General features: G+C 34.4%; 1 protein-coding gene across 1 annotated transcript in view; it reads right to left on the bottom strand.

Annotated features, from left to right (window-relative positions):
• LOC111054145 (stathmin) overlaps positions 1-20,589 on the bottom strand; it is a 63,584-nt gene that overhangs the window by 34,617 nt on the left and 8,378 nt on the right. Inside the window, exon 2 of the mRNA XM_022341116.2 lies at positions 9,590-9,656. Coding sequence (XP_022196808.1) covers positions 9,590-9,611 — 22 coding nt within the window. The 5' untranslated portion in view covers positions 9,612-9,656. The remainder of the gene's footprint in view (positions 1-9,589; positions 9,657-20,589) is intronic.

Consider the following 20,589-nt stretch of genomic DNA (forward strand, 5'->3'; position numbering starts at 1 on the left):
AGTCTTTATTGCAAATATTGAAGAAGAGTAGGGAAGACTGGTCCAGCCATCTACTTCGTATGCCAGCAAATAGACTTCCAATGCTTGGCCCTACAAACCCGATGGGAGAAGAGGCGTCGGACGACCGATGAAGAAATGGATGCCGGAACAGGCCAACAGAGCCTAATCCTTGAATGACGATGATTTCTGAGAACCTTTTACTCATGCTTCTACTAAATTTTCTTGTACACGATTGAGAGCAGTACAAAGCTCAAAAGGATTGACCATATGGAATGATTTTCATATGGAAAAACGAAACATGTTTTCAAGTTTACGTTCTCGGCAGAAGTCGAATAAATTATAACACTGTGTGGGTGTTTATCTCATGAGCAGAGGGAGCTCGTAAACGGTTTCAATTTTATTGCTTGGGAATGGCTTTCAAGTTTCTCTATTTGGCAAATGTTTATTTGGAAACTGGAAAACATCAACATGTAGGTACAGTAGAGGTTTTGAATGTTGAATGCGGCGAGAGCAGAGAAATTGAGATTGTATGGGTGAGAGGACAACTTGAACAATGCAGGTTCCAGGTCGCACAGAAGCCGGTTAGATTTTAATCGTGATTAAAAACGCCTTCTCTGATTGGTTCTAGTGAAATTAATCACGGATAAAATTTAGCCGGCTTTTGTGCAACTGGGTCCTTGACTTGAAACAATAACTTGCACGCAGCTCAACGGCAAAAGTTGAAAGCTGAACGGCAGTTTCAAATTTATTGATTGTCCGCCAGATGGCATTACAGTTCACACAAGTTGCACGCGACCGGCATTCAAATTAGCTGTCAACAACCGCCAAAGAACAAGGTACTTCTTGACAAACTAGACATAGGCCTATCACTCAATGCAAAAATCAAATCAAGCTGAAAATAGTATGATCAAGTTGAATAGAACAGACCAGATCAAACTGGATGAAAAGAATTGAAATAATTCAACCACAAATTCAAAATTTGAAAACTGTTAGTAAAAGCTGGCTAAAGTTTACCAATTTGTCAATTTTTTGAAAATAAAAGATAAAATAAGTGAACGTTTTGCATCTGTCACATCTTTGAATTTCCAAAAATCTGTTTTCATTTTTTTCCATGGCAGCATACAGTATATGTGGAATAGGTTCAATTTTGATGTGATAACAGCTTTAGGAGTTTATTTAGAAATTGATATTGTAGCCAGAATTCTATGGGTGAGAGGACAATGTGAATTTAGATTCTGTGATTTGTAATTTAGACAGTTTGAAGACTGTCCAAAGACAAAGGAGCCTACTAGTAGTGTTCAGCAGTAGTACCACACAAGAAACAATCTATATATTATGGCAATTTATTATTTGGTGGTACTACCCAGGTAGTGTTTGGCTAACAAACACTGATTAAAATTGTATGATTCCGATCTAAGTGGTTTCGTTCAAAGTATTCAGTCAAACTTTTCAATAAAGCTGAAGCCCCAAAAAGTACTATTTCTTCTGAGGGTGTAGCACACATGAGCTTTGGGCTTGTGGGTGGGTAATGAAAAGGTTTTTGACGAATATGAATGCAGCTTTAGGTGGGTTCTTAATATTATAACTCATTGCAGTAACGTTTATTTTTCCTAAAAATTCCAGTCATTAATATTTACAACATAAATAGTCACAGTATTTCTGTTAATAAATTATTCCAATTGTCTCTATAAAATTAATATTTTTATTATTTCCTACTTAGTCCTATTATTCACTATTGCTCTGATTTTAGATCCAATCTCTCAAAGTTGTAATTTAGCAATACATAGGCCTAGTCAACTACATCCTTCAACTTATCAGAAGATTCTATTAGACTTAAATGAATGCTTTATAAAAATCGCGATACTAAATTAATGTTACATAAACACAAACTCAAAGATGTACTTTTGCAGAAAATGATCAAACTATACCCTTTTTCTTATCAGAAGATTTCAGATTAAATTTATGATTTATGAAAAAAATCACAACAATTTCTGAAAAGAGTTACATAAACACGTCGACGTAACAGTGCAGACTACCCAGCTGATTACGCTAAAATGGGAAACAAACGCCGCAAGGAGAGCACGACGAATTGTAATTGATGTCCAAGAGATCGAGGAGTAGATGGTTGAGAAGAGAAAGAGAGAGAGAAGAGAGAAATAGGCGGAAAATGTAAAACAGGGGCTAGACAAGGCGTGAAAGAGGAGACTCTCAGTCTCAGACTCAGCGTTGAGGATTGAATGCGCGCTTTCACCCGAGACGCCGGAAAATAAGGAACATAGACTCCTCTTGACACACGCGGCGTGGTGAGTCACTCACTTCACGCACAACTCTCTTCCTCACTTCTCAACTTCCAGCATTGGTCCAATGGAAAGCATTGATAGTATTTACAAGGAATGCTGACACGTTTTAGTGAATCTCGCTACAGTCAACAACAGATGCTCCTCTACTCGCCAACAACCAAAACCCTTTTAAGGAATGTTGAAGGAAGAGTGCTGAACACGCCGATAACCCCATTACTTTCACTTGGTGACTTTTTCCCAATAAACTGCACCACTTTCTTGCATTTGAGATGAGAGGCCAGGTACTCGATAATGCAATTAGGTGTACGAGGCGATAATGATCAATAGATCATCTAATGAGGGTTTCCAACCTGAAATCTGTAAATTTTAGAAAATTATCGAGAGGAATTTCAAATTGTAAAAAGATTTATCGAGAAAAGACAAGCAGCTTATCTGTAGTGAGATTCTCTTCAAAGGGTTCCTTATAAATAAAAACAACGCATCTCATTCCCATTTTGTTGTAAATCTCACTCTAGTTTTTATAAAAAGAAGATAATAAACGTTGAGTTTTTAGGCCTTAGAAATCTAAAAGAACACCCACAATACCATATAATTTGATAAATGCTGATATAATTTATAATTTGATAATTTGATCAATGCTTGTAATTTGATAAATTATTTATATACCAAATAATTTGATAAATGTACGAAAATTGATATAAAAATTTATCCGGGTTCAATTCCTTAGTCTTTGGCTTTGATCTTTCAAAAGCTACTTACAACAACAACGAAGTAGTTCACTAACCTGGAGGCATTCCGTATTCGATACTCATTGGATGTATTAACTGTATAATATAATGCTGCAAGCTATAGACACTTTAATACAATAACATACAATATAGATACTTGTAAAATATAGAATATAGACACTTGAACAATAACGGAGTGAAATGGTGAAGACATAACCTTTTTTGGACTTGCTTATTAATTATTAAATTCGGGAGAAATAGCTTTGAGTCTACCTTGTTGTTTCTCTCTTGATTGGTTGAGTGATTCATTAATGTATAATTAATTATGAAAACTCATTCAGAAACATTATGTAAGAAAAAATAAAGTAATGAAAGGAGGAATGGATGAATGTAAAAACCATTCCTTGAAACCCGCCTTGAAAGTATTCTGCCTCCAAATAAGATTCAGCAGCTCCAATTACACAACCAGAAAATTAACAATACAGTAATAGTATACTAATAGTATTAATAGTATTAATAGTATTAATTCTAATAGTATACTCCCAAATGTGATCTGCGGCGCAACTGCAGGTAGCTGTTGCACAGGATATTATATTGTCTTTGCATAATTAACTTACAGTTGTATCCGAAGTAGTTCATGTCAAGCACTCACAAAGAGAGCAAGGAGAGATGGTGTGGGAGGAAGAGTGATTACTTCCTTTACGCTTCAAAAGATGGCAGACAATTACCAGACAGCCCATCCGACAATAAGGAGAACATAGATCGCTGACCCCACTCGGCTATTGTGAAGCATTACCACCTACCAATGTACTAATAGAACGCAAATCGTACCCACGTATGGGCAACGCAATACAATCTCTAAATCATACAACTATAAATCATGACTGGCGGATAATTCCAAGTACTTGGAGAAATCCCACTCAAAAGTAACGCTCCATATAACAAACAATTGCAATGCACATTACGGTACATGGCGTATCACATTGACAAAGTAACTTCAAAGACTTAATTCAACTTTAATAGAGTAATGAAAACACAAATTTAAATTGTCAACCACATTTTATTATTATGAATTATTATAATAATACAGAACCTGGTTTCGTGGCTTTACCAGCCACATCTTCAGCTGTTTGTTTACAACTACTGTCTACCCAAGAGAAAATGGTTAGACAGTAACTAATGGGTAGAAAATGGGTATCCAGCTATTTTCTCTTGGGTAGAAAGTAGTTATGAACAAAAAGCTGCAGATGTGGCTGGTAAAGCCACGAAACCAGGTTCTGTATATATTATAATAATATTTATAATAGTGAAAAGTGGTTTGACAATATTTAAATTTGTGTTTTCATTATAGAAAAGTACCACAGCATCACTCACAAGTCACAACACAACTGTAGTTTAATAGAGTAATTTTTACAGTAATTATTAGTAGAGGAGAGAAGATAACTACACCCATTGAACGGAGCTTCAATATGAAGTTACATTTTAGATTTATGTTATTTAAGGCAAAACTTTTATTAATAATACCAGACAACATTCAAAGTTTTATAGCTAAACTTCGGTCAGTGCTATCGGAAAAAGAAAATCTAAAACTAATCAGATTTAATATTCAATGAAACTTGACAGTGAAAAAAGTATAATTTGATGAAGAAACAATACGATACTACATATCTAGCAGATAAAATAGAATGTATTATCCTATTCTTATCCTCTTTGATTCTAGTGATTTTATGAAATAAATAAATAATAATTTCATTTCCATTAAAATGTGAACAAAAAACAAAATAATATTAATTACACTGACTGAATAGTTGAGTGATACAAAAGGCTGTACATAGCTAATGTCGTAAAAAAGAAAAAACAAAATATCACTTCTACACACACAAACATCTGAGAGGAAATAATTAGGTACTCCCGAGGCAAAGGCCTATATGGGAGTCCCAGCATAAAAAATAAACCAGAAACACACTTATAATTTGTATATGAACGAAAAGATGATAATAATAAACTGAGGTAAACTTATGTATTATTTACATTAATATTAAATTTTTGATTTAAATTGTTATTTTGTGGTAACGGTGCTTGGTCGGGCTACCACTTACTAATTTTGTGTTGTCAATATTATTCAGAATCAGTCCTTTACTTAGAATCTTAGATTATACACTATTGGAATCAACTGTAGATTTCGGAGTCTAAGAAAAATATTTTAACAAATTGATTTCTATCAGGATTCAAGTTAATTTGTTGAAGACTTCAACAACATCATTCGTTTCTAATAACCAGACTTTTAATTTAACCTTGAAGCTTACCATATTATTCAGCTGTTTCAATTCTAAGGGTAACATGTTATACACTCCTGGTGAGATAATATATAGGTAGTGTCTTCTATATATTTATTTATAGGGTCTGGGTGGTTTATTAGAATATAATTTATGATATTGAAGCAAAATTGAACTATTTAATTTCATTTCATTTACTTTTTTCAAATTTTAACTGGAGGATTCTTGTGTGCTTCAAGGACAATAATGAGTGTCCCTAGAGCCTTCACAAATTATGAATTTTCAAATGGATTTTCCGATTATTCAAACGGGAAAATTATACACATCAGTATAGTATATCTAAAAGTTTCAAAGCCATGGGTTGAAATGCATTGGATGAGTGCTCAGTCTGTAAGTGAAGGTTGAAGCCCCTCTCCTACACCGACGCCCCCTAACAGCCTTTTAGCTTGTTACAGCAAACTCCCCTTCGACAGTGGAGTCACTTTCCATGACCCCGGTTAAGGCAACCCTCACCCGCACCCATTAGATTAGTTTGTTATCAGGCTAATGTGGTTTGTTTTGGAAGTGACACTCACAACTTGAGAGCAGCAGCAGACAATGAGAATGCAATGCACTATGAATTCCACTTCAGACCAAACCAGACTGATAATGCTTACTTTGAATGCTCTACACAGAATGTCAGTATGTACTCAATATTGTAAAAATATGAGTCTCAGTATCATGCTCACTTTGATATACGATACATGATAAACTAACAAAGAATATTACTAGGAAGAATTTTTGTTGAATTATAACAGATAAGAATGAAATACCGTAATTTGGTAATTTTATTATATAAATACAGTAACATATATATTTGAAGTAGAATTTATGATAGGCCTATATCACATTCTACGAAATATTAACTTGGTGTAATTACTCAGAGTCAGAGTGAGTGAATTTTTGGCCTTTTCAAGGGCTTCTGAAGTAGGCTTATCATGAATATTAGAGTCTTTAATTCAGTCGAAGAATGGAAGAACAGGAATTAATGAAATGTGAATCAATCAACTAATTGGCACTGATTTTTCATCTCTAGAAAATGAAAATATGTCATGTCAAGAGGCTTAATTTAAAATGTTAGCCTATATTTTTCTCACAATAAAAATCCTCTGTTTCAACTTTGTATTTGTAAATTAGCTTATTTATTGAGAGAATAAAATATTAGTCATGGGAAATCTTTATGCAACAGCTAGAGTGTAATTTTTAAAAAGACAAGCAAAATAATTGAAATGACATTGCTATTTTCCATCATAACCGTTACTTCTGGGTTGATTTCTCTACAATAAGACCATACATAAATGTTCTCCCAGATAAGGTAAGTCCATTAAATGTTCAAATAACCTTACTTGCCAATCCTTAAATGGTAAAGGTTATGAACTTCAATCACAGAATGAAAATGAAAGCCAAGCAAGTAACACTCCATGTTAGTGTTATGCGACCATGCGACCATGTCAGTGTTTCCTTTTAGAAGAAGTGAGATATCTTCAAAGTAGGAATCGGACGGAAATGATAGTTTATCAAATGTTTTGCATTGATGCAAAAATGACCGATAAATTGATCCATAATGAATCAATGAGCACAGACTATGAAGGAAAGTAAAATTCTGTCAGTTCCATAAATGGGAAATGCCATATAACTGATTGACGTGAATTATTTTTGAATAAGCACTGAAAAGGTGATAAGGAATTGCCAATTCTTGATAAAACATCACAAAGTAAAATTATGATATGCTTCAGTTAGAGGCGGTTTTGTAAGATTCTGGAGTAACCATTGCATGGAAAAAAACATGGTGACTAATACAAAAAATTGTTATCAGAGAAATAAGTGTATTTTTCTCTTATCGTGCTGCTTCACGGAAAAGACATAACAGTGAATTCAACAGTACTGAAACAATCAAAAACTTTGTTATCCAGTTCAAGAAGGTCAAAATGTAGAAGATAAGATAATCCAAATCGTTGCAGGGTCCAGGATATCACTTGATAACATTATTATTTCAAACAGTTTTTACGGTTCAAACTTAATCAAAATTTTTATATTTATTTAGGAATGGAAAGAAATATTGGGTGATCAACTTCACGCTACAGAATTTTCTGGCTTCCATATCACACTGCGGTGCTTGGAGAAAAAAGATTGGAGATTATTTTTGTTATTATTTATCTTTTAAATGTACCGGTACCTACAAGTTTGATTACAGGATCAAATAATCGGATATTGTACCTATCAGTGGGACTAAATTAATTTATTGTTCATTGATTAATCTCTCAATAATTATACTTCTCGTTAACTCCGCATAAGCCTTGAGCTTAAATGGGCATCACTTACAGCGAAAAAATATAGTCGAAGGAAATCTTCCAATACAAAAGCCTGAAATTTATTTTATTTGCACATTCAGAAAAAGTATTGATTTAAACAGTAACTCTAGAAACTTATACAAAGCTTCATTATGACATTCGTGAGTCGTATTAGTACTCTAGCTTAAATTGGTGGAATTTAGTTTCCATATTTTGTAGAAAACGTGATTATACAATAGATTTTTTTTTATAATTATCATAATAAAATAAGACATTATAAATAGTGACCCCCAGGATTGGATAACACGCTCAAGAATGTTGTATTGTAATCTTTGAAACCTACAACTTCTAATAAATTATAGAGTTGGTGAAAATTATGAAAACAGCAAAATATTCTATTACAAAAATAATTTGACAGTAGGTTTCATTGGGGATCCTATTTGAAATGAAAAATTACTCTGTCCCTTCCAAGAGAAAATGAATGGCGAAAACCGCATTGATAACTCAACCGGTATCAGTTTGTTGATGTGAAACTTGTAAATTATGTTGTATATTAACCAGCTGAAATCATGTGTCAGCGCATGAAGGTCTGTCTGTGTGATAGCCTCAGCTGATGTTATGAATGAATTGAAAAACTGTTGTAATTGAATGCAATGAATTCTTCAGCTGACTAAATGATAAATCACAACATTCTTTTTTCAAGCAATTTCAATGTTATTTGTTATATCCCGAAAAAGGACGAAGGAGTAAGTCAATTTTGTTGTCCTAAAAACTTGACCTGTAAAAAGGTGCGAAGAATACGTGTTCAAAATTTGAAGCTGATTGATCAATTTTTTTCTAAAGCTATAGTAGAACATACAAACATACGGACAACGACTTTGGCCTTCAGTAAGTAAAAAGTGAGAGTTCACTAATGCTCGTTCAATAAGTTCATATCATATTTTGCCAAATCAATGTTATGCCATCGATTTGGCATATGTTGCCATGTTGCGTATGATATGCATCGGAGTTGTCAATGCTATATTTATCTTGTGGAAATAACAGATTGTTATCCAGTATACAAGTGGTATTGATTTTTATCTACATAGGAATTCAAGTGTCTAATTATTTAAATTATTTGTCTAATTACATATTAATTAAGAAAAAACTGATCAATACAACTTGCACTCAAGAATAATATAAAAGAAAATTCATCTTTTAAAAATGTAAAGAAATTCAAATTTCGTCGCTAGAACTTCAGCATTCAGTATCCAACTATAAACCACGATCTAAAGAAATTTGGAATTGCAAAGGGTTAACGGTGATTATACTGTACCTACAGTATTTTGGATGAAATATCGTACATGCCAAGCATTGAATTCAATTGAAAATTGACTGCAATACTGCCTTCAATAGGAGGGTAATTCTCAAGAATAAGGTTTATCGTCCAAATTGACTATCCAGCTAGCATATTTTTGTACTCATATCATTCGATACCATGATTTAATGCAATTTTTCAACAAATGTAAATGTGATTAATAAGTATAGAGTACATGTTGAAACTTATAATATACACACAAATTTATGAGTAATTGACAGCACTACTATCTGCAATAAAAGGAAAAATTTAATTTCAAAGATATCAGGATTATAATCCAAATTTTGTACTAAGCCATTTGCAACCATAGGTTGACTAAAACGCGATTTAACGCAATAATGCAATTGTAACGGTGATTATAAGGTTAAGTATTTTGATTGGGAGACAGAGGTATGGAATTCAATTAGCAATTGACAGCAAACTATCTGCAATGAGAGGCAAAGCAGACAGTGCGCAAAAAGCAAGCCAACAGACGCCGGCCGGTGAGTCAGTCAGCTGCAGTGACGTCACATCATATCCACTAACCATAGACAAGGTTATGCTGCAATAATCAGATTCAATTTGTACATGAATAATTTGAAAAAGTGAGGTTACTTACATTCATCGCGAACATCAGCCATTTCAATGCAGAGAGTATCTGAGAGAGCAGTGATCAGAAAGCACTTCTGCAACAGACAGAGAAAAGTATCAGAATGATGCCAGACCAAAGTAAGTGCACCTGCATTCAGTCAGACGCTGCGGAGGAAGGAGAGGGGTGGTGGCACAGTTGAAGGGTGGGAGGGTAGTTGGCAAGGGAGAGTCCAGCTGTTCTCCCCACCACCAACCAGCAGACAAGTCTGCCTTTCGGAGAGGATCAATGCAACATGTCTTCCCCTAGGCATCCTAACTAAATGTCCTTCCTCCCCCTCAACTTTGTTCATTCAATCACCGGTACAAACTAAATACATTCGACAACATTACAACAATGCCATGCGTGTGAATCTGAAAAAGGTGTTGCATTCAAGATTCAATCTAAGGAAGTAAACTTCAGAGACACACAGTAGTTCACTCAACCCAGGTCAAGGTTGACCCTGATATGGTTTAATGACATTCAAGGTCATTAGTACGGTACATATTGTGCAGTCTGCACAATCCTTGACATTTCCTTACAAATCTATGCTTTTCTTCATTTTCACCTGACAAACTACTATTTTTGAAGTTCCATGATGGTTTGTTAATGTCTTTAAATTCATACCAAGAGTATGCAAAATATGCAACGTGTTATCCCAAATATTATAAAATTTTATAGTGCTTGGAAAAATGATTTTATTATAATGATAAAAATTTAAATGATTGCAGTGATGAACATTGGGGCTTTTCCTCATACTATATAATAATTTACTGTTCTAAATTCTAAACCTATGATTCAGGTTGATAAAATAAATAGAAAGATAAATTGGAAAAGAAAGTAGATGTAGTTTTAATAAGTTATCTTTTTAAATTGATCTCTACTACGGTAGTCAATGTAATATTAGTGATTTTAGTCTCATCATTTTATAAAAATTTGGTGATGTTAATTTCACAAAAAAGTATTTGATATTAAGAAAATGTTTATTTCAAGTATAAATGTCTATCATCCTAAGCTATTGTAAGATTAGATAACTATGCAGTATATTCTCAAATTAATCAATGAAATTGAGACTATCGTAAATGAAATCAATTCTCTGATATCATTATATCAGAATATGGATGTATCAGTACCTACAGAATATGGATTTACTTTCCAAATTGAAAATCAAACTGTGAATTCTGTAATTTGGTGTGGAGGGGATCCGGATAATAGTTGTGAGGGAAATTGTGAAATTGCTAGGAACACAGAAGTCCAAAAATATACATGAAAAGCTGGATGAAGAAAGTCTGCCCAAAACTACACAAGATGTAAAGGCTACCAACAATTTAAATGGTGTTAGTAACTTCTGGAAATATTGATTTCTTGCTACAGCACTGTATTTTAGTTCTTATTTAGTAATTTACTCTTGTTCCTGGTCAAACCAATGAATCTAAAATTGCCTACCAGAGAGCAGCGATGTCTGATAATAGCCGAGCAGCAAATCATGTCAACGACTCCCAATAGACAACAACAGACTCAAATATTGATTTTCCTATCACGCAATGTGAGAAGTTTGCTAACTTTCTATTCTGATAGAGTTCAGCTACAATTTGTCACGAAATATTATTCTCACCAGCAACAATGGGGCTGCTGCTTTTTTAATAGCCAAAATGGATGAAAAGACAGGTTCAAATAAGACACGCAAATTTTTTCATGGAAAATTTTTCATCGCTTGTCGAACGTTCCACCAACAGGCAGGCACTACTTCTATGCTACACTGTAGTAAGATTCACTTCAAGCTGCCAGCATTGATTGAATGGGAAGCATTGATATTAGGGAGAATATCACTGGACAAATCCATTATTTCTGTTGCGGAAGATGGATTTACAGGAAGTTAGTGACAGTTTTCTTTCACAAACATCTAGCTCTTTTGACTCAACCACTCAAAAGCAGGCCCCAGCAAGTTCAGAGTTAGAATATTAATAACGGAGCGCGCCGAAAATACAGGGCCAAACCTTACCCACCTCAGAAAGTAGCAACCACCTAAGAAAATTTCAATCAATCTATTATTAAGGGATGAGGTCTCAGCTTTAAAGTGATAAGTTCATTGCACTACGGTGTCAACCTTCCTAATAAAAGCCAACTACGGTTTCTTTAGACACGGTTTTATTCAATGAACATTAATTACCTTTTTCCAAATAAAATTAATTCTTACACTACTAATTTAAGTCACTCTAAATAGAGAAGCTCACGCCAAGAAGAGAACATGGAAATAAAGTTCTTGTAATGATAACACATAACAGAATATTATACAGATAGAAAGAAGCTCTATATTGTTCAGTTTCTTTATTGCCTCTTGAAAAATACTGTATAATAATTCAAGAATGTTATAAGTTATAGAAAATCTGATACAATCAGTTGGGCTGTGTTTAGTATTGTGGGAAGGATTAATGAGGATTTGAAGGCCAGGGATCAATTGACCCTGTCCTATGTGACCTATCAAAGGCATTCGACATTGTGTCCCACGATATCTTGCTCAGGAAGTTGGTCGGATACGGCTTTCAGGGCAGAGCATGGGGTATGATTGCTGATTACCTTAGAGACAGACAGCAGGTTGTATACATCATGGGTGCTACCTCTGGTAGGGCATGTGTACTACATGAAGTTACCCCAGGGATCGGTGCTTGGACCATAGTTATTCTTAATAATGATTAATGACCTGCGCCTGAACAACTCCAGCCTGCTTTTTGCCGGCTACACCACCATCATGGGACAGGGCAAGGGGCCCCAGGCAGCCAAGCAGAAGGCCCATCACCTTTTTGAAGAGGACAAGAGTTGGTTCTGCGCAAAGAAGCTGAAGTTGAATGGGAGCAAAGCTCAGGAGATAATGTGTACTTTGGCCAGATCAGCAGATGTTAGTGCAGCTCCTGTTTCTTTGCTTGGGTTCAGCGTGGACACCAAATTGAGCCTAAAATTGTTGGCGTCTGCAACGAGAGCTGTCATGAGTAATCTATTTACTTCTTAAAATGAGAAGACTTCTGAGTGTCCAACGACTGCTGATGCTGTTTCACGCGGTATTAAACTGACACATCCAATATGAAGAATATTGGTGTGGGGACATTCGCCTCATGCAAAGGACATTCTCCTACTCCAAAAGAAATCACTCCCTGTGATGACGATTAGCAAGTTTGATGTTCATTGCCAGCCCATATTCCAACGGTTGGGCATTCATACTGTGTATGGACTATACGTATTAGCATCACTACTTCATGTCAAAAAATACCTGTCTACGTTTTCAAGAAGAGAGGAAGTGCACACTCACAGCACTCGAGGGAGGATCAACTTGGATGTGCCACGCCATCGTTTCTCTAGGGTCAAGGATTTTTTTCCAGTGCTGGAAATCAGGATGATCAACTGCCAGCCACACTCAGTGAGAGGGCGCGCACCTATTGCATTCAGGAACACCCTATCCATGTGGCTCATTGGGAGGAGCTTCTACTGTTTAGAAAAAAATTTTTGATGACTTTTTGATGAGAGAGAATGGTTTGTAGGGAGAGACCATTGTTGTTGCTTTTAGAGTTAGCTGATACTATTATTTACATGTTATTAGATTCTGGAAGGCTAGTCAATCTGTAATTAATCTTTGTAGCATGATTAAGCCTACATGTCTCATGTGGTCATGAAAAATTATTGCTGATTGCGCATCAGAAACCAAATTTTGTGGAAGTGTTAACATGTCAACTACTTACAACACTAAATTTAAACAATTTTTTCTGTTGATATCTATTATAATTCTATACAAAAAATAATTACCTGAACTACCTCACAAAGCAAAAGCTTGATTTTATAAGAGCTTCATTGCATTGGCAATGGTTATTAGGCTTAATTACAGTACTTTTGCAAATTTTTTTGTAAGAAAATACTAAAATTATATCACTAATGCTAATAACTTTTACAATGTATAGCTGACACCATAAAGTTAGGTGGTTTTATCTGCTATTTGTGCTCTCCACCAATATTGATGTTGTCATTTAGCTAGGCCTAGGTGATGAGTTTGAAATCAAAAGATACATTAGATGTGCATGACATCAGCTGTAGTCTACTATCAAATTACTATTAACTTCTACTATGTAATATATTAGTATGTAGAAAGATCTGAATTATTTTATTTCTCTCTATGCTGTATAGTTATGTTTTGTGAGACTTATAAATGATTTGATATAGCCTATATCTTTATTCAAATCAATCATTGTGGTTTTAGCTCATGTTGTAACCTAGTTTTTCTTTTCTATTGTTTCAGGAATATGGCGCCTAAGAAGAAGATTTCGAAAGAGAAGTGGAGAGAATATGCACTAAAGAGACGGGAAAGGATAAGGAGTGATCCAGTTTTGGCAGCAATCGAAGCGGAGAAAGAAAGGAAAAAATATGAGAGAAAGAAAGCCATGAAACAGGTAAAGCTAGTTAAGGACATGTCTGTTAGAGAATTGCGAGCAAAACGTAAGTTGTGGAGGGCAAAGGCAAAGAAGGCATATGACAAGAAGACTCAGCAGTCCAGACTTGAAAAACATTTGAGAGACTCGTCACCGCCTCCCAGTGAACCTGATGTACCTCAGCCAGTTGATGGTCGCATAAATTCTGGACGAAAGCAAGTAAGAAAAGAAAGATCAAAGTCAGCTCGGATGATCAAAAAACTGAAAGAAGAGAATGAATCACTAAGAAGACAAGCAAATAAATGGCGGCAAAAACATTGGAGGCTGAAAAATTCTTCAAGTGATTCAAACTCTCCAAGAAAAGTAGCTTCAAAACTATTAAAACAAGGTAACAAAGAGGAGATTCGTAAGAAATTGGTATTTGGTGAAGCAATAAAACATCAATTGAGTGAGAATTTCAAAACCCTATCTGGTAGACGAGCAAAGAGGAGATTTGGAGAAGTCTTAGCAGGAAATGGTAAAGTTTTGAGGAGATATAGGTTACTTTCACAAATGCGGGGTATCATTTCATCCAAGATATTCAACAATTTGCAGATGCTAACAAATAATAGCCATTTGAAACATCGATTGAGGAAAATTAATGCCATGGTAATAAAGGATGTTGTAACTTTTTTTGAAGATTATGAAATATCAAAGTTGTGTCCTGGTAAGAAAGATTGTGTGACTAGGAATAAGCTTAAGAAACAGAAGAGAGTTTTGGAGGGTTCTTTGAAAAATCTTTACTTGTAGTTTCTGGGCAAAATTGACTACAAAATTTCATATTCCTCATTTTGTAAATTGAAACCGTTTTGGGTAGTTTCCCACAAAGTTTCTGCAAGAGATACATGTATGTGCAAAGTGCATGCAAATATTGAACTCTTCATGGCAGCCTTGTTCAGAGCTAAAATAATTGAAAGTGCAAGCCCAAAAGAATTTGCACGCCACATTTGCTGTGATATAGGAAATGTTTAATGTTTGCAGAGGAAATGCCAAACATGCAAGAGTACTGACATTCCATATTTAATATTTGAAAGTGACACATTAGTGTCTTTCTACAAATGGCAAGTGAAAAGTGAGTCAATAATTGACAAGAAGAAGAATTCACATATTGTGAGACACATAGTGAAAGAAAGAGTTAATCTTATGGTTGCAGATGCTCTTGAAATTTTCGAAAAAGACTACAAAAAATTTTTATTCCATGAAGGGAATATAATTCACCAATTCCGAGCAATCAGAGCTCTAAAGGCTCAACTGAAGGAAGATGAGGTTCTGATACACTGTGATTTCAGTGAGAATTATTCAATGAAATATGCTTCAGAAATCCAAGCGTTTCACTTTGGAGGTAGTCGACAGCAGTACACTCTTCACACATCACAGATTTATTTCAGGAGAGATGTCTATAGTAATTTAAGTACTCAATCCATGTGCACTCTTTCTGAAAGCTTAGATCATGGCCCTGCTGCAGTGTGGGCGCATCTTCAGCCAGTTTTTGGTTTCATCAAGCAAGTAATTCCAAGGCTGAGAGTGATTCATCTTCTAACTGACAGTCCAGCGACCCAATACAGGAACAAGACTATATATTATCTCCTTGCTCAAGGTCTACATTTGGTTGGTGTTTCAGTTGCAACATGGAACTACATGGAGGCTGGACATGGTAAGGGTGCTCCAGATGGAGTAGGAGGGTGCCTAAAGAGAACTGCTGATGCAATTGTTGCTCAGGGTCAGGATATTGGCAGCTTCCAACGTTTTGTGGAAGTTTTAAAAGAAAATGTACGGAAGGTAGACATTCACGTAATTGATGGCAAGGAGATTGAGTTGATAAAGGCCATTCTACCATCAACAATCCCTCCCTTTCGAGGTACTATGCGGGTGCATCAAGCTGTTTACATGAAAGACCACTCACAGAAGTTGTCTATGAGATCTTTGAGCTGCTTTAACTGTTTCAACTGCAACCATCATTCTCTAGGATGTCATGATCTTTCATCTGAAGAGCCATATGAACATTTGGAAATGTCTATCAATTGTGACATCGAACCAGTCACATTTCTAAGTGTGGATCACCAGGAACAAGACTCCAGCACCGCTCAAGAATTATTGGAAGGTTCAGCTCAACCCTCAACCTCGGCTCAACAACCGTCAACTTCAGCTCAACCATCATATTTGTATACTCCAGGAACTTATGTCCTAGCTACATTTCACAGTAAAGTTAAGAAGAATTCACTGCATTTCCGATATGTGTGTTGCATTGAAAAAATCAACGAAGATGGAACCATTGTTTTGAATGGGCTACGAAGCTACCAGAGACTAAAGAACCAATTTGTAGTTAAAGAAAACGACTGCTGTGTGGTTGATCCTGCTGACATTGTGCAAGTGCTACCTCAGCCAAATTTCATAATGAAAAACAGGAAAATAATTAATTCATTTCCATTCAACATTGATATCAATGAACAGTAAAAGACCTCACGTTTCCATCTCTAAAATATTATTTTTAGTATCAAATTATTTTTGTAACAATTAAATACTTTTTTATAGTGAAAATGCACTCACGTTTCTGTAGGTGGAGACAATTGTCTTGTGCTGGAATAGCACATTTTCAATCCGAACAGAGACTGAGATAATCTTCAGTCTCTGTTCGGATTGAAAATGTGCTATACCAGCACGAAGCAATTGTCTCAACCTACAAAAACGTGAATGTATTTTCACTAGAAAAAGAATTCGAATGTTACATTAATATTCAGTGAACACGTGATGGATAAACAACAGCACAAATTATTTTTATCTCATGATTTAGTGACATTATTATTATTTTCGATTATTTCTATTCAGAATTAGTTTTTTTGAAATTACAAAAACGTGAATGTATTTTCACTAGAAAAAGAATTCGAATGTTACATTAATATTCAGTGAACACGTGATGGATAAACAACAGCACAAATTATTTTTATCTCATGATTTAGTGACATTATTCTTCTTTTCGATTATTTCTATTCAGAATTAGTTTTTTTTTGAAATTACAAAAACGTGAATGTATTTTCACTAGAAAAAAAATTCGAATGTTACATTAATATTCAGTGAACACGTGATGGATAAACAACAGCACAAATTATTTTTATCTCATGATTTAGTGACATTATTCTTATTTTTGATTATTTCTATTCAGAATTAGTTTTTATGAAATTACAAAAACGTGAATGTATTTTCACTAGAAAAAGAATTCGAATGTAACATTAATATTCAGTGAACACGTGATGGATAAACAACAGCACAAATTATTTTTATCTCATGATTTAGTGACATTATTCTTATTTTCGATTATTTCTATTCAGAATTAGTTTTTTTGAAATTACAAAAACGTGAATGTATTTTCACTAGAAAAAGAATTCGAATGCTACATTAATATTCAGTGAACACGTGATGGATAAACAACAGCACAAATTATTTTTATCTCATGATTTAGTGACATTATTCTTATTTTCGATTATTTCTATTCAGAATTAGTTTTTTTGAAATTACAAAAACGTGAATGTATTTTCACTAGAAAAAGAATTTGAATGTTACATTAATATTCAGTGAACACGTGATGGATAAACAACAGCACAAATTATTTTTATCTCATGATTTAGTGACATTATTCTTATTTTCGATTATTTCTATTCAGAATTAGTTTTTTTGAAATTGTCGCAATTGTCTATCACATAACTTACACATTTCAATAATGAGATAGACTAATAGTTTTGGTTTCTATTCTTCAAATAAACTTAGTTCAGTTTTCAATAGTGTGTCATACTTGAATTTTCTCTCTCCCTACAACCTCTTATCTCTCCCTACAACTTGAAAAATTAAAAAAATTATTATTTCATGAACTAATAATCAAAGTATGTGCCGCTTCCAGGGGATCTCAAGGGGCACATACTACAATACAATGATAAAAGAAAAAGTGGTAAGTTGTGTGGAATTTGATGAAAAAAAAATTGAGCTATGAATAACCCATAATTTGAGAATGACCCATATATATATATATTTACTTCATAATTTATTTTTTCGATATTCAATATGGCAATTCCATTTGACCTGGATATCTATAACTAGGCTACTCCTAAGTATTAATATGAATTTCCCAGCTCAATGTTTTTTTTTTTTACATTGGCAATTTTTGACAGTTTAATTACCACAACTACTACTATGGATAGTTAGTGAATTTGAATTGAAGTCTGCATATTTATTCAAGAAAATAAATTTATTCTGGAAATGTTGAGAGAAATGTTGTTCTGTTCCAACCACTTTTCAATCACCATAAGATCATGCATAAATTATGTTTTTCAATATAAGAAGCTAACGTAAAAATATTGACGAGGTCTTAATAGTCTTGGAGAGTTTGAAGGTAAAATTTGATCTCATCACTTTGACTGAGGATGGATTGACAATAATAAAAATTTAAATCAATAAGAGGGTTATGATGTGTACAATACTAATGCTGGGTGGAATAGGAGTGACGGTGTCGTTCTTAACTCAGGATTGAACGGTAAAACAAATCAAATAAAATTGGGTGAGGCGGCAGGCCTGAAAACTGAGTTCAAACTGAACATTCTGAATTTTAACTAAGTTCCAACTTCTCGAAATCCTGAATGTGAATAGTTTTTTATATAAACCAATTAGGAAACTGCGTCGGAATCTTAGTGAATATAATGTAGACATGTTCTACAAACAGCTGTTATTTTCGAACTGGTTTGAAGTTTTTCAATCTCCAGTTACTGAAAATTTTAATACTTTCATGTCGCTTTTTTCTTATTACTTTAACATTCACTTTCCAAAACTATTCAGAAATGAAAAAGAGTACAGTTGTAAAAAATTGTCTAGTGCTGAGGCAGTTAATAAAGTCGTCAAAACAGCTGTTCTACATATGAAATATCTCGACTATGTGTTCTTTTTATGAACTGCGCTACCTACCTATTTCATGCAGAAGGAGGTTACAAAGTCCATTTCTCAAGGATGGGTGGACCCCCCATTAGTTTCCCAGTAGAGAGACTCATGCCAGTTGATAGAGCTGATGAATAACTATACAGAGTATGAATTTGAAAAAAAATCGGTCAAGTTATTTTGAGAAAATCGTGAAAAACTTGTTTTTTTTAGTAATTATCCGCCATTTTTCACAAGAATATTACGGAGCTCCAGCAATTTTCCCAGAAATGAGACTCATGTCAGTTGATAGGGCTTATAAATAGCTATCCATGATATGAATTTGAAGAAAATCGTTAGAGCAGTTTTCGAGAAAACCGTGAAAAACATGGTTTTTTAGTAATCATCCGCCATTTTTTCCGCCATTTTGAATTCAATTTTATTGAATTTCTTATTGTCAAATCCTCATGGTATAAGGACCTTGAGTTTAAAATTTCAAGTCAATCGGTTGATTAGGAATGGAGTTATCATGTTCACAGACATACACACATACACACACACACACACACACACACACACACACACACACACACACACACACACACACAAACCAACACCCAAAAATCATGTTTTTGGACTCAGGGGACCTTGAAACGTATAGAAAACTTGAAATTAGGGTACCTTAATTTTTTTTGGAAAGCAATACTTTCCTTACCTATGGTAATAGGGCAAGGAAAGTAAAAAAGAATTTACATACTCAATTCTCCTCGTAAAACAGCTTATTTCTGAGGAAAATCTACTTTTTCGCTCGCTAGCCATCTGCGCATGCGCAGTAAATTTTCTTTACGCTCACAAATCATTCGCGCATGTGCAGAAAGTTTCTTTACGCTCGCCATTCAGCTGATGGTAAGCAGCTCGCCAAAAGGTCAGATCTTAACCTAAAAAGTCGGTAATTGTAACTCCGCCGATATAAGTAGGTTTAATTTAACAGGTTTGGGCAGTTGTAGATAAAATTTTGTATGTAATTCAAGTGTAATGCTTCTTTATCGCTCTTGCAAAATTATCAAGCTCCACTTTGCGTCACGTGATAACTGTTTTTCACAAGCAATAAAGTCGCGCATTACGCTCTTAATACATAAATAGCTATTTTGCTACAGCAGTGGACAATTTTGTGATACCAAATATTCCTGAAAATAATGATGGACCTGTATATTTCCCAAACATTCAAATTTGCCTGCCATCTCCGAAATTCAAATTTAAAACAATTTAGAATCTGAGTTGCAGGAAATTGTTATGAATTTTGAAAATAAACTCTCGACTGGACTGGATGACATACCAATAACAGTTCTAATAAAACATATTCTGCCAGCTATAATTAAGCCATTATTACATATAATAAACTCCTCTCTAATTTCAGGCCAATTTCCTAACAATTTGAAGACAGCCAAAGTTATATCAATTTTTAAAAAAGGTAATTTGAAAGATCCTGCTTGTTACAGGCCAGTGGCACTATTATCTGTGTTTTTGAAAATATATGACTGTGTTGTATATATTCAGTTGATGGATTATCTAGAGACACATAATATACTAGATAAAGAACAGCATGGCTTCCACTCTAAAAAATCTACTACCTATCACTGCAGG

This window comes from Nilaparvata lugens, chromosome 3 (assembly GCF_014356525.2).
Source record: "Nilaparvata lugens isolate BPH chromosome 3, ASM1435652v1, whole genome shotgun sequence".
In the NCBI taxonomy this organism is placed as follows: domain Eukaryota; kingdom Metazoa; phylum Arthropoda; class Insecta; order Hemiptera; family Delphacidae; genus Nilaparvata; species Nilaparvata lugens.